The following is a 13,582-nucleotide window of genomic DNA, read 5'->3' as shown; positions in this document are numbered from 1 at the left end:
CTGGCCTGTTCGAAACATGCCCAACGCATGTACAGTCGCCCAAGTTTCTAACTATCGTGTGCAGCGGTGTCTCTTCTTTCTGTCAGCTCCATATGATGTAATGAAGTTGCAAAAGATTATTTTGTGGCCGTGTGCTTTGTGAGTATGCACTGGTCTTAACCCCCTTTGGAACTTCATTCAGTCATATGGCGAAAGTGCACGTGAAAAACTGCTGCTCGTGCACGATGTGCTACTGTACGTTCAACCAGAAAAAATTATGAATCACTATGAAATATAGAGTTTTCTCAGACTTAGTGGCCTCTAAACTTTTGGCACTTTCTGTACCTAGAGGCTACAAAGAAAGAAATCTTTGAGGAGTCCGCATGGATTTCTTCCGTGGCTTCACGGTACAGGCATGTGGATCGGAATTTTTCTCTTACCAAGTGCGTTTGCATGCGTCATCAAACTGCATTTGTATAGTCACTCTCATCTGTTCAATTTGTCATTGTCTGCGCTGCAGCTTTCTGTGCATGGGCCTTCTCTTTGTGAGAAGGCCTTCACGACTCGCCGACTCTGTTTAGTGTTGTTGTTCTTGACTGCTGCATTTCCTTTTTTCTCTTCTGTCGCAACCGCTGCCGCGTGTTTAGTGTTGTTGTTCTTGACTGATGTATTTCCTTCTTTCTCTTCTGTTACAACCACTGCTAGTTGGATACCAGAAGCACCTTGAGCACGGGTGGTGTGCCACCTTTCTGTTCGGGAAGGATACCGACGCTGGGAGCTCTTGGACCACAGGGACCCACTGTCCTGCAAATCAGTATCCTTTGCGTCTCATTTTTGTCTTGATGTGCATGTGTCTTATTTCAGATGTTGGACATATTTTTCAGGGGGTTTTAAATGACACCTTGTGCTTGGCGGAAAAAACATGGTGTGAAGGACAAGTACTGCTATGAATGGACGAAAAGAATTTTTTCTAGAGCTCGTTCCTTTTTTTGGCACAGCCTTGATATAGAACAGCAAATAATGAAGCTAAAATGAAAGGTGTAATGCACATTAATTGTACTGTTTTAACTGTACTATAAGAATTGTGAAGTAGGTGGGAAGAAAATTGAATGGACTAAAAGACAGCTTAGACAGCTTGCCACTGGCAGTTAGTGTAAGAGCATTGAGCACGTAATCCAAAGGTTGCATGCTTGGTTCCAGCAGGTGGCACGGTCTTTTTTTGTCTGCTTCATTTTTTTTTTGCATCTATGTCCCAATGATTGTAGTACCCTTAAAACAGTACAGACTAATGTGTATTTTACCTTCCCTGGCTTTATTATCTCCTGGTTTTTGTGAAGGTTGTGCAAAACACTGCTATGAGTAGTGCAGCCAAGTTTTCTGGTCGTGCACTGCCCATAGAATCAACAAGCAGAGCGTGGAATTTCTACTTTCTTAAGTGCCCTCTCTTCGTACAGATGCCTGTCCTCACTCTCTTCGAAACTGTCAGCAGCCGCTAGATTGCATCGTTTTGGCAATTTCTGCTGTTGGTTGGTTGCAGGCATAAATCGAGAGCAGCGTTTGGATCAGACGTACTTCTTGCCTTGGGGGGTGCTGCTGCATGCCAGCACCACACTATGTAGTGTGCTAAAATTGGACAGTGGCAGCACTAGCATGCTCTGGAATCTCACTATGAGCATACGAATGCGTTTCATGATGCACGCTGATGTAGCTTTTCTATTTCCTATCTCCTTGCGTGGCTTCCCCGTCACTAGTTCAGAAGAAAGCAAGGAGAAGCATTCGGTGCACGTGACAAGTCCCGATAACTCCTCTCGACAAATTCAGAAAGGATACAGTAAAAACTCGATACGTTGCTAATTTGTATCACTTTCATTTACCAATGGCTTGCAATCGGGGGCGCGAAAAATGGCCTCATATATTAATGCTTTGTTTAAAAGCAACACTGTTCTTAGTGAAATCTTTCTTTTCGGGAAGTTTTCATAGATCGTAAATGGGTATGTGCCAGAAAAAGTGGGCAAGTCCCATTACGGGTATGTGCCCCTCCTCCCACAACTCACTACTACTCTCGCAGCTGCTCCTGCCACTTCATTCACCCACTTCGTTCTCATTTCATTCGAACAAAGTAATTGGCAAAGCAAGGGCTTATTTGTCAGCCACCAGCTTCTTCATTTCATTATTATCCGCCGAGCCTAGGTGGCTGAATTTTTTTTCAACTGTCATTATATCTGAGGAAATGCACTTTGGCACAAGCTTTCAATTTATTGCACTTGTTTGAGAGTACATTTTCCGACAGGTGGTACCCACATTGCATGTTCAACAGAGAAGTTGAGAAGGACACATTATCGAAAGTATTGGCAGTAAACTGAAGCGGCTTTTTCGTGGTACTCGCCCACTTGTTTAGTGAAGACGTGCGGACAAAACACTGTCTTCCCACACTAGCAAATAACTACAGTGATCGTAAATAACGCATTCCCTGGTATCACCACTAACGCTGTTACTAAGCGCTATTTCAACAGCATGCCTCCTTTACTTCGTTTGGGAGCGTAGTGCATACTTTTAATTGATGAATAACTGAAACAAAGTGGCATTCTTCTCCACCTCTTCCACTGAGGCTGTTTCAAGCGTGCATTGCTTGCAGAAATGAAAAAACGCATGATATCACTGGCAGGTGCCTGCTGTTCAGTTGACGTATAGGAAGCGAGCGAACTGTGGCTGTATCGACATGGAATTGTAAATTTCCCGCAGAATGCACTGCAATATATGGCTCACATGTTCAAAGAAGGCTTGACTACAAATAAGCAGCATTTTTTTACTGTTATTTAAAAAGTGTTCGGCACTACTTTAATTGACAGTGCTGCTGAACGAATGTTGCTCACACAAAAATGAAAAGATACTTGCTACTGCAGATTAAATTGTCGATGCTGATGAAGCCTTTCTTTTTTTCTGCTGGTGGATAAAGGACCTAGCGTGTAGTGGCTGAGGGGTACGGTCACTTGTGCTGTGGGTTTCCTTGACCATGCCCTTTATCATAGATGCCTTCGAGCTGTACATGTTCCATTTCGCCTACTATATCGTCAATCCATCGCAGCCGGTGAGTGTTGGGCTCGTTTTTTTTTTTTTTTTTTTTCCAAGCTGTTGCACAGTTTGCATTGATATTACGTAGTGGCTTACAATGAAATTTGTTTGCTGAAAACTTTATTAAGGTCTTGCAAAGCACGCATAACTAAATACCTCCATAAAACAGCGACCATGTTGATGCTGTCATTTGTCCGCTCACATGGGCGACAAAACGTTCTCCATTGGGCCTTTAAAGTTGAAGGCTACTCTTTCACGCCTCAGTGGCAGATTTCATCTGCTTTGTAATCGGTGTGTCATAGCACGTAGTTGTAGCAGTATTTACCAGAGGAGTGTGAATGTTTACGCATTTTGGATGGAACAGAATATGTTTTGATGTTATCAGTGAGAAACATGCATGACACCTGTGGCCTTTATACTGAATTTCAGCCTGTCATGCAGTTGCAGGCAACTGCACGACAGTTGTCTGAAACTGTCGCTGTTTTTTTTTTTCTTGTCACATTCTGTAGTTATTATATAGTATATGTTGTATTTCTCTTATCTGTGAGAATAGACAACAAAAAGACTGCAACGAAAAGACTGTCAGAAATGTCACGTTAACTATGTTGAGATGCTTGTAAAAGGAAGTAGCAACGTGCGAACGTAACATCACATAAGGAAGAGAGTCATTTCTTACTTTTAGATTTATTTTTGCAGTACTTAGGGGGCTCATTCACCTTGTGAACATGCCAAGCAGTTAATTTTTTAGCATGATAATTTGTAATAAGTTCAGCATCGAAAGTATCTTCGATGGGCTGCACTCTAATGACAAGCAGTTTAAATAATTGGTTTCAGAGGAGTAATAAAAGCTATTGTTGCTTAATGCTTTGCAGCTTTTTAACATTGCACAAGTGGCTATCGAGGACAAGGCAGGATTAGGTGGAGAAACCTAAGTAAAAAATTGGTTGGTACAAAATGAAATTTGCTTGTGCTAGACAGGGTGGTTTTAAAGCTGAGGCAGGGACCTTCATCCTGCGGCGTACAGTAGAGATATAAATAAATATGAACAGTGTGTTATGTACGTTCTCAGCAGTTTTGCATTTATTTTCAAGTGGTTATAGTCCGGACGGGGCTGAAAAGCCAGTAGAGTAATTCATGGTACAATAAAAAAAAATTATCTACACCCAAACCTCAACATAACTCTTCAATGAATTATAGACTATAACAAAGCAAGCATTACGAGTGTACATTTCTAACGAATTTCAGACATAATGAAGTTATTTTGGTGGCTGATCAGACTTCGTAATAATGAGGTTGAAGTGTCATGTATGTTTTTTTGCCATGACGGTTGAAGCATGATGAAATGTGGCTGGCACACCATTCTTTTAGTGTTTTTTTTTGCATCCTCCTGTACATTGAATAGGCTGCTGCTGCTGATGATGATTTCATACCTAGTATTCAATTCCATATCTGTGGGCAGTTGTTCTGCCTTACTCCAAGTCGATTCGTATTGAAAAGTTTCAGTATTCACACTCCGCTCATCAAAAGTGTGTCACTTGTGTTTCTAGAATTTGCTATAGGAAATCTGGGAAAAGTTGCTTTGTGCCGTATGGAATGATATTGTAGTTTGTGTGTCAAGTTCTTATAGAAGGGCACAAAACAGTGGGAGCTGGCTAAAAGTACCATTCGTTGTGCAGTGACGGAACCTGTGTGTTGTTCTTGCCCCGCAGTTCTGAAAGTCGGGCCAGCCACACATGCCATCGTGCACCGACAGAATCTTGCTCTCTTTGAAGCACTTCTCTCGCCTTCGTTTTGTCATCGCTTGAGTGTCATCCTGTTTTCTGTTTTCTCACCAGGGGTCTCAGCATCAGTTTCAACAGTCCATGGTGCTGGACGTCATAGGCGGTGAAGGCCAGAGAGCGCCCGGGACCATCCTGGATAGCCTGTACCTGGCTCTGCTCCATGACTACCTACACTACTACCTGCCGCATGACCGTGACTTTGCGCCTGAGCTACCTGGCTACCACCCGCACCACCAGGTGCCCTCTTTTGGTGGGAGCATGCCAACCAGGCAAGTGTGGGCCGTCTACTTGCCAGCGTGCACTTGCATTATGTTACGCACACTGCAGTGGGGTACGCCCAGTCTACCTGCACCTGTCATGGGAACTTAGCAACGTAGGGCAGACTTGTCTAGCCTCTGGTTGAGCAGTTCTGCCTGCCCACACATCACCGGAACCTGCCAGGACCATAGGAGTTCCTTCCTCCGTGGCTAGGACAAATTCCTTTAGGAAGAATACTAGAATGTTTCTGGCTGTCTGATGCCTAAAAGAGACTGTGTGCTTGCCAACATCTTTGTAAGGACTTGACGAATCGCTGTGCGAGCACTTGTGAATTTCTTCTTCGGTTTCGTGCGAGATGGTGTGAATACGAGTAGTAGCCAATATACCACCGTAACTCGTAAGTGGAAGCAGTATTGACATGAATTTTAAGTTTTCGGATTGTTGATTGAAATAATAGTACCCTATTTACTCGATTCTAACGCGCCCTCGATTGTAATGCGCACCCGATTTCCACGTCGAAAAAAAAAAAATTAAGACATCGATTGCAATGCGCACCGATTTTTCTCGCCGGCCCGCACGATCACACCACTCGAAAAAACGACTCCTTTCGGGAGCGTCTTGCATTTAAATATGCGATACAAGGGGAAGCTTGTGCCCATCTGACGTGTAACAGAGCATTGCCGTCACTGTAGTTGTATTGTGGACCGACGTCAGCACGCGAACTTGCTTCGCCCCCTTCTTCTCGACGGTTGCGGTGCCAGGCATATTGAAGTAAAGAGGCGCCTGATCGGCATTCCCGATTTGCCCAAGCACGTAGCCGTTGTTGTGCCGCAAGTTTAGGATGAACCTGTGAAAACTGTGAAGCTTTACATCGTACTCCTCCGCAGAACTTTTCGCATATGCCCGTTCACTTTCGGAGGGAAAAGCCTTTCCTCTTCATAAAGTTAGTTAGCCAGCATCTGTTCGCCTTAAACTGGCTCCCCATTGGACCTTTTTCTAAGGCTAACTGCATATCCCGCACTTGGAGCAGTTCTGTCGTCATGGGCCGCTGTGCCGCTCGCTGCTCAAGCACATACTCGCCGAGCAGCTCTTCAATTTGCGGAAACCGACCCTGCTGTGGTCCACTGAAGCCTTTGCATGAAGCTTTGCTGTCGACAATCTTCTGCTTTTGTTTCCGCCAGTCCCGCGCGCACGTTTCATAAACTCCGAACGACCGCGACGCGGCCCGTATTTCCGTCCGTTTGTGCACACGCGATGACTTCCCTTTTAAAAGCGGCATCGTGGTGCACTCGAGTTTTTGGAGTTGGCCCTTCCATGCCGTCGATGCTAATGCACTACAATATGACGAACTCCTCAGCACACGTATGAAAGGCCGCACAGGGGAAACACATAGGCAGAAATGGCCGACGCGCGTAGGGGGCGACCATTTTGAAAATGACGATGGCAATAGAATGACCGTATTCATTTTTTTTTTCGTACCCCATTCTAACGCGCATGCGATTTATGAACTCGCTTAACCGGAAAAAGGTGCGCGTTAGATTCGAGTAATTACAGTACTGTTGTCGAGAAGCCTAAAATGAATGTTATGGTGCTTGGAAACGCATTGTAGATATTTTAATTTCTGCTGCCTTAAAAAGACACTTTCGGTTTGGATGTCGAGGAAGTGGCTTCTCAGTGGCATGTCAGAGCAGTCTTGCGTCGTTGAAAGACAGCAGCTGGCAATGTATTAATTACACACCGGTCATCTGCTTCTGGTGCACGTGAACATCGATGAGTGGATTGTCATTTAGTGACCCTGACTGCGATTTCTGGGATTTTCGCTGTGCGCAGGACACAGAGCATGCAAATTCGTGAACTGCCTTCACTTGTCGGGATAACGTCGATTGCAGTGGAGTTGGCCTGCAAATGCTCAGTGACTAAAATTAAAATCATATATTTTATACGTGTTGCCTGACTCCTGTGTGTGGACAGTGTTGACTGCATACCAAAGAAATCACAAATGTCCCTTTCTCAATGTCTTAAAATCATGTCGTTACTCCATTATAGACAGAACGCTGACTGATCAGCTCGTGTGCGTGACGCAGTATGAGATGACCGTGAGGAGCTGTCACTCTTGGGGACACTATCAGTTTTGTGGTGGAATTTCGCATTGTGTTGTACTACATTTGCTACGTGCATTGCGCAGAAATCACCTTGTTGAGTCGTTAGTGGCATGGCAGTTTTGTTCACGGAGGGTTCGAGTCGCGCATGGTTTCACAAACATATGTATCATACCCCAATTGCTTGTCCTTGACAATATCACTTCAGCTCTTCGGCAAACCTAGCCACATATTTCCAAGTGCGCAATGCAGAAAGAACCAATGCTCTTGTGGGGAAAAGCGTCGTTTGCTGCTGCCGTGGCAGTCGTGTTTCTTTATGTTTACACGCGCTGTCCGAGCATTCGACTTTGCAGTCTTCGGGCATCTTTAGGTGTTTTGAGATTTCAGCACACGGGACAGCGATGTTGTTTCCTTTCTGTACTAAAACTGGCTAGCTGAGCTCTGGCTGCCAGAAGTTCGAAAATCGAGGAGTGCCACTATGTTTTCTAAGAAATAAATGTTTTTTGCCCTTGCACCTCAAAATGGGCTTGTCAGTGCCATTTTTCACTGGATTTGGATCCTACATTGTTCCTAATACAGTCAAGCCCGACTATATCGAACCTGTTTACATCAAATTATCCTGTATAGCGAACAACTTCTGAACACGGTATAGTTGTTCAGATTATGCAGTCCATAACATATAACAGTCCCACTTAAAATGAACTTTCGTTTAAAACGAACAATATCCGCATGACTGTGAAAATATAGATTGGTTCAATGGCACAAAATCGCGCTTACAACAAACGCCTCCGAGCACTGCTGATCGGTGACAGCGAACGGAGTCGGCGGTCTGCCGACTTCCCGGGAAACCACTCTTGACTACCGGTCAGGTATCTGTGAGGTGCCCATACATTCTTATTGTTAAACACCGGCCCTGCCTCCACGACCCTCTAGTTGCCGCTCTCCCCGACCCATGGAGAAAGGAAAGCTGTTTCCTTCCTCCATGCCCTGACTGCTTTTTGTTACGCACTCCTCCATCCTTTGTCCGCCCCACTACTATGAGCACCCCACATCGCCAGACGAGGCCTGTGCCACCGATTCGCCTCACTTCCACCGATCTTTCGAAGACCGGTCTGCCATCTACCCAGTTTTTGATTGCCGATACTGTCATTGGCGTCGCCGGCCTGGAGTGACCAGACCATTTGCCAACATCGTCGGCCACCGACTGTATCTGATAGTCTGCGTCTAGTGCACGCTACCCCAACGACTCTGATAATTCGAGATTCGTTTCTTGTTTAGGACTTGTTCTCACTCACTTCGCACTCGGCTCAGCAGCCTTCCGGCTCAGCAGCCTTCCGCATGAGTGCGGAAGCGCTAAAATGGCTTTTAATTTGTGCGGAAGAAATCGCGAAATATCGAAGTTCATGAGGCCAGGCAAACCCGCCGGTGCAACAAAACGATTTTTTCACCATGGCCGCCGATTCTTCAAACACCGCCACGCGCACCGATCCAGGCGGCTTTTTTGACTTCTGCACGCGTAGGCACTCTTTGCAAGTTTTTTCACGGGCGAGTTTCGCGAATCTTTCAAGCAAGCTACCCAACCTGCGTCCTTCCCGTGTGTTTTGGTTTTCAAGGTCGCCCTTCCGCCGCATCCTCCCCTTTCTTTATCGCAACTCCTTGCCTTTCTCTCGTAAATCTGCTCTCCTCTTTTGATCACAACCCCTTCGCCTACAGAGGAAGGAAATGCCTTTGCCCGTCTCTACCGCTCTGCAACGCCCGCCACGCTGGCTCGAATTAGTTTAGTTTTCTGACTGGAAACGGGCCTAGAGCTGTTCCACGCGTTCTGGCATGTGTGTCTCGTGTGCGCGTCTTGCTCGCTCTTGGTGTGCGTGTGGGGTCATGGTTGCCGATGGGAAGACTAGCATGCTTTTTCCTGCCGCTCAAAAAAAGTGTCGAAAGTGTGACAGCTTGGCTTGAGCATAATCCGCGCTTTAGGTGCCGCGTTGCGGAGCGCTTGCTTATAGCTGTCGACCACCTGGCAGCCAACTTGCCGCTTCGGGCGTGCCGTTATTCAGCTCTGGAGATGAATATTTCGTGGGCGGCGGTGATGTCTACATGCGTTCGAAACTGTTTTCGCGAGGCCGACTTCGTCGACGCCGGGCCGGATGGCGAGCCGAAGCTTCTAGACAGGACCACTGCGGCGGCGATTTGTGGCAGCGCGTTGTGAACTCCAACCTGTGAGAGCGGGTGGGACATCTGTTGCGATGGTTTAATTATGGCTGATGATGATGCCGACACTGCGGAGCAGTGTACGGATTGAGGCATTGTGAATGAAGTACGTGGCGAGAGCGATTTGGAGGAATGGGATTGCCAGAACGACGAAACTTCGGAGCCAGTGCCTCATGCAGCTTATGCCACGGACCTCGGTGAACGAAAACCCTGCCGTTTCAAATGAACTCGAGATTGCGCTTATCGCTTCTGCTCTTTGAAACACGTGCATCACGGACTTTTTGGGGAAAGAAAAGTTTGTGTTTTCACTCGCAACTTTTTTTAAAAGCTGTGTTTCATTTACTATGAACTTCAGGATACAGCGAACTGGTGTCGTTTCACGCTCAGGTTCGTTATAAGTGGGCTTATAGTGAAAGTTACGGTTACATCTCACAAGAGCAGCAGTGAATCCTGATATATTGAATGTAAAGCAGGGTAAAAGTGCCTCCGGAAGTTGGCCTTCCGTTGTAGCAGCAGCAAACCTTGTTCTTTTCCCCCCACTCACTCAAAAAGCTGTCTAACCCGGTGATGCATGACCCACTATTTTCACCGTGACCTCGCCGTGTCCGTCGAGCCGACGTCGCCTCCCTGTAAAAAATTATCGCGACCCGCCTGCGCTTGCTGAGACGGCCAATCTTTTACTCTCATTGTGCGAGAGTGTGGGCCATGCGAGTTATCTTCCTGATTCTCTCGTTCCTTGTGCTTCGCACCGTGTTCCTGTGCCTTGATGGCTGGCGTTAAGCGACAGAATTTGCCTTTCGCCATGAAACTCGAAATTATAAATCGAGTTGAACAGGATGAGAAGTAGGCGGACGTCACGGCAGCATACAAGATTTCGAGGAGCACTTTCAGCACGATCTTTAAGAATAAGGAGAACAAAAGACCCGGCGCCCGTGGCACCCGACACATACGCTAGACGTGTATGAAGACGTTGAGATGGCCATGTAGAAGTGGTTCATTGACGTTCGGTCGCGCAACCTCCTTGTGTTTGGCTCCTTGATGAAAAAAGAAGCAAAGGGCATGGCTTTTGTCCTTGGCAGGGAAGATTTTCAAGGTTGCTCTGGTTCATTGGTTCAAAGAAAGGCACGAGATCGTCAGCGAAGTGGTTACTGGTGAAAGCCGAGCTGTGGACTTGGACAGTGTGAACAAATGGATGCAAGAAAACTGGCCTGACATTACAGCAAGATGTGAACAGCAGGACAACTGAAACGCCTGCAAGACTGCTCTCTTTTGCCAAATGCTTCTAAATACAGTCGACGTCCAATTTCTTGGACCCTGAAGGAACTGCAAAAACGTCTGGAAAATTGGGCAGTCTGGGAAAACAAGTGTAAGGGAGAACACACTTTTTAGTGGGTATTTTTCACTGACACAGAGGGTCAGGGCAGGAGAACACGATTCTCGTTGCAATTCAGCAAATGCATCGTTTAGGTGGCTCTGAAAAGAGCTGTTTATATATTTTTTAAATGCAAAAGAAAGAAAGAAAAGAAAAAAAAATCAGATGTGGCTGGCACTACCGCATTTGTTAACATTTAGGCACACACACAAAAAAAAAAGTCTTATTTTCAGTTGCACGACTTTCCACTTGCCCGTGATGATGTCGGCCTCAATTTGAGCTAACGTCATGCTGTCACTGTACACTGATGACAGTGTCAGTAATCGCGTCAACTCCGAGCTCGTTGATTGTGTAGGCGCTGCCTCTTCAATCTCCGTGTCCGAGTCGTTGCAATCCTCCGTAACTTGACGAACGATTGCATTATCGGTCAATTCTGCACATAGCTCACTATCTTTTGTCAGCGTGGGCAAAGCCCTCAAAGGTTATCCAAGGTGGAACTAAAACACCAGTAGCGTGCAGATCATCATAGGCAACGTTCATGGTGGGTGGAAGTTTGTCACACACACTGTCCACTCCGAGTGAGACAGCCGTCTCTGCATCTAGTATGAAGCTCGCGTGGCGAAAACAGTTCCAGGGGCTCTATTGCATAAACGCCTTGCACAAGTCTGCAAGCATGCCTACAGCAGACCATAGGTCAACAGCGTAGCTTTTTCCACAGTCAGAGCACAAGCGCAGCGCCATGTGGCTGGATTGCGGCTTTTGGGGTTTCGAGAGTGCGGCAGCTGTGGTGCGGGCGGTTCGAGGATTCAAAAACAACGAAATAGGCGTCAATAGTGCTACAAGTCTGCAGTTAGGAGTAAAAGGTCTGGAAAATCGGATGGCCAAAGCTGTAAACATCTGGAATTTCGCACTTTTTGATACATTTATTCTATGGGGATTTGACGGTGCACCATATGAGTCCGGCATGTCTGGAATTTCGGGCGTTCGAGAAATCGAATGTCGACTGTAGGACTTTTGTGTGTCGGTGTGAGAAATCTGATGGCAGCAAAGTGAACAAGGCCCATATATTTGTGCTGTTGGCCACCACTTTGGATGGATCAATAAAGCTTTGGCCCCTAGTTATGGGCAAAAGCAAGTCACCGCGGTGCCTTTGGAACGGACTGTCTCTTCCTCTAACCTACCGGTCAAACACAAAGATGTGGATGACTGAGGAGCTCTTCAGCAAGTGGTTGTCAACGTGGAAGGACGATTTGAATAGCAAATGTCTCAAAGTGTACTTGCATGTTGACAGTAGTTCGTCGCACTGCTGCAGTGTGAGTTTCAGCAACATAGAGCTGCACTTCTTGCCTCCAAATACCATGTCAGTTCTGCAACCTTTAGATCAAGGCGTAATATGCTCATTGAAAGCCAGCTATCAAAAGCGCCTGGTAGTAGAGAGACTGGTGCTAAACCTTTGTGTCGGCAGGGAGCTCAAGACTGACTTGCTCGGTGCCCTTTCTATGTTGAGTGAATCCTGGGCAGGTTTTACTAATGAAACCATCTAAAAGTGCTTCAGCCATTCCGGCTTTCATTTTTTATTTTTTATTTATTCATACTGTAAGCTTTAACGAGCTGTTACAGGAGTGGGACCAATAGGATACAGATTGGTTAATTTGTATGCACACATCTACAGAACAAAATTGATAACAGTAAAAAAAGTAGTAAAATTCAAAACAAGAAAGGATAACTACACAGAAGACTACCATATTTACTCGCATAATTCTCGCACTTTTTTGCCGGAAAACCGATGCAAAGTTGGGGGGTGCGAGAATTACGCGGGGAAAACTTTCTACAAATACGTACAGAGCGAAAAAGAGAACGAAGTGGCCGCAAATCGGGATTCTCACACCAGCAACTAACAGCAAGCTTTAAGAAGTACTAATCAAAACTTACCTCAACAATAAAAGTAGAGGTTTAACACAAGACAAGATTTATTTGATACACAAAAAGTGCAAGCAAATCGTCGAGAACTAGAATACCATACGCAAAGCTTGTGGACGTTGCGGGTGTAGCGGTAGCATTCGTCGCTCAACAGGAGCCCTCAAAAGGTAAGCGTAGGACGTCAGTATTGGGCTGATGGCCATTTAACAGAATTGTCCGCAGTTTCCTTCTGAAGAAATGAAGTTTACCATCAATCCCAGTTTTAGGCCCACGGCAGGCCCAAGCGTCTTGGTGGCTTGCAGCTGCCGTCACCAGTAGCGAACACAAAACTCGTAGACTCTGAAGTGCCTACCGACGGCCCTGTTGCCGTTGTTTAGTGCATGATCTATCACTTTCAACTTGAAAGCGACCGTGTAGCTTCCGTATCGCCTCAAAACGTGACAAGATTACCGACACAACGTACAAAACACGCCACAACACGCACTAGCCACTTCGGCTAGGCTTGGATTGAATTGAATCTCTGTGCAATAGTACGCTTGATGGTGAAGAGATGGCGCGTGCTATCATCATCAGTGGCTTGAACGAGCAGACGACATTATTGCGGCAGTTTCGGGGGTGCGATATTTACTCGAGGAAGAAAAGAAATCGTATTTTAGTTGGGCGTTGTGGGGGCTGCGAGAATTATGTGAGTGCGAGGATTACGCGAGTAAATACGATAGATGAAACTACACATTGCAAAAAAAAAAAGCGAAAGAACACAGCAGAGACTAACAAGGGAGCACACACATTAGACAACCCTACGAATAAAAACTGCGGATGGCATAGCACCAAAGAGGTACATTCTGTGAACAGTTGCGCTGTTATGTACGACGTCGCTATTTACTGGTCAAAAT

General features: G+C 46.0%; 1 protein-coding gene across 1 annotated transcript in view; it reads left to right on the top strand.

Moving 5' to 3' along the window:
* The window catches only part of LOC142785342 (sphingomyelin phosphodiesterase 4-like), a 141,950-nt gene that overhangs the window by 70,657 nt on the left and 57,711 nt on the right, over positions 1-13,582 (top strand). The window contains exons 4-6 of the mRNA XM_075883823.1: positions 685-793; positions 3,009-3,067; positions 4,887-5,101. Coding sequence (XP_075739938.1) covers positions 685-793; positions 3,009-3,067; positions 4,887-5,101 — 383 coding nt within the window. The remainder of the gene's footprint in view (positions 1-684; positions 794-3,008; positions 3,068-4,886; positions 5,102-13,582) is intronic.

The sequence above is a fragment of the Rhipicephalus microplus genome, unplaced genomic scaffold, assembly GCF_043290135.1.
Source record: "Rhipicephalus microplus isolate Deutch F79 unplaced genomic scaffold, USDA_Rmic scaffold_21, whole genome shotgun sequence".
Taxonomy (NCBI): Eukaryota; Metazoa; Arthropoda; class Arachnida; order Ixodida; family Ixodidae; genus Rhipicephalus; species Rhipicephalus microplus.
This window is presented reverse-complemented; position numbering and strand designations above follow the sequence as displayed.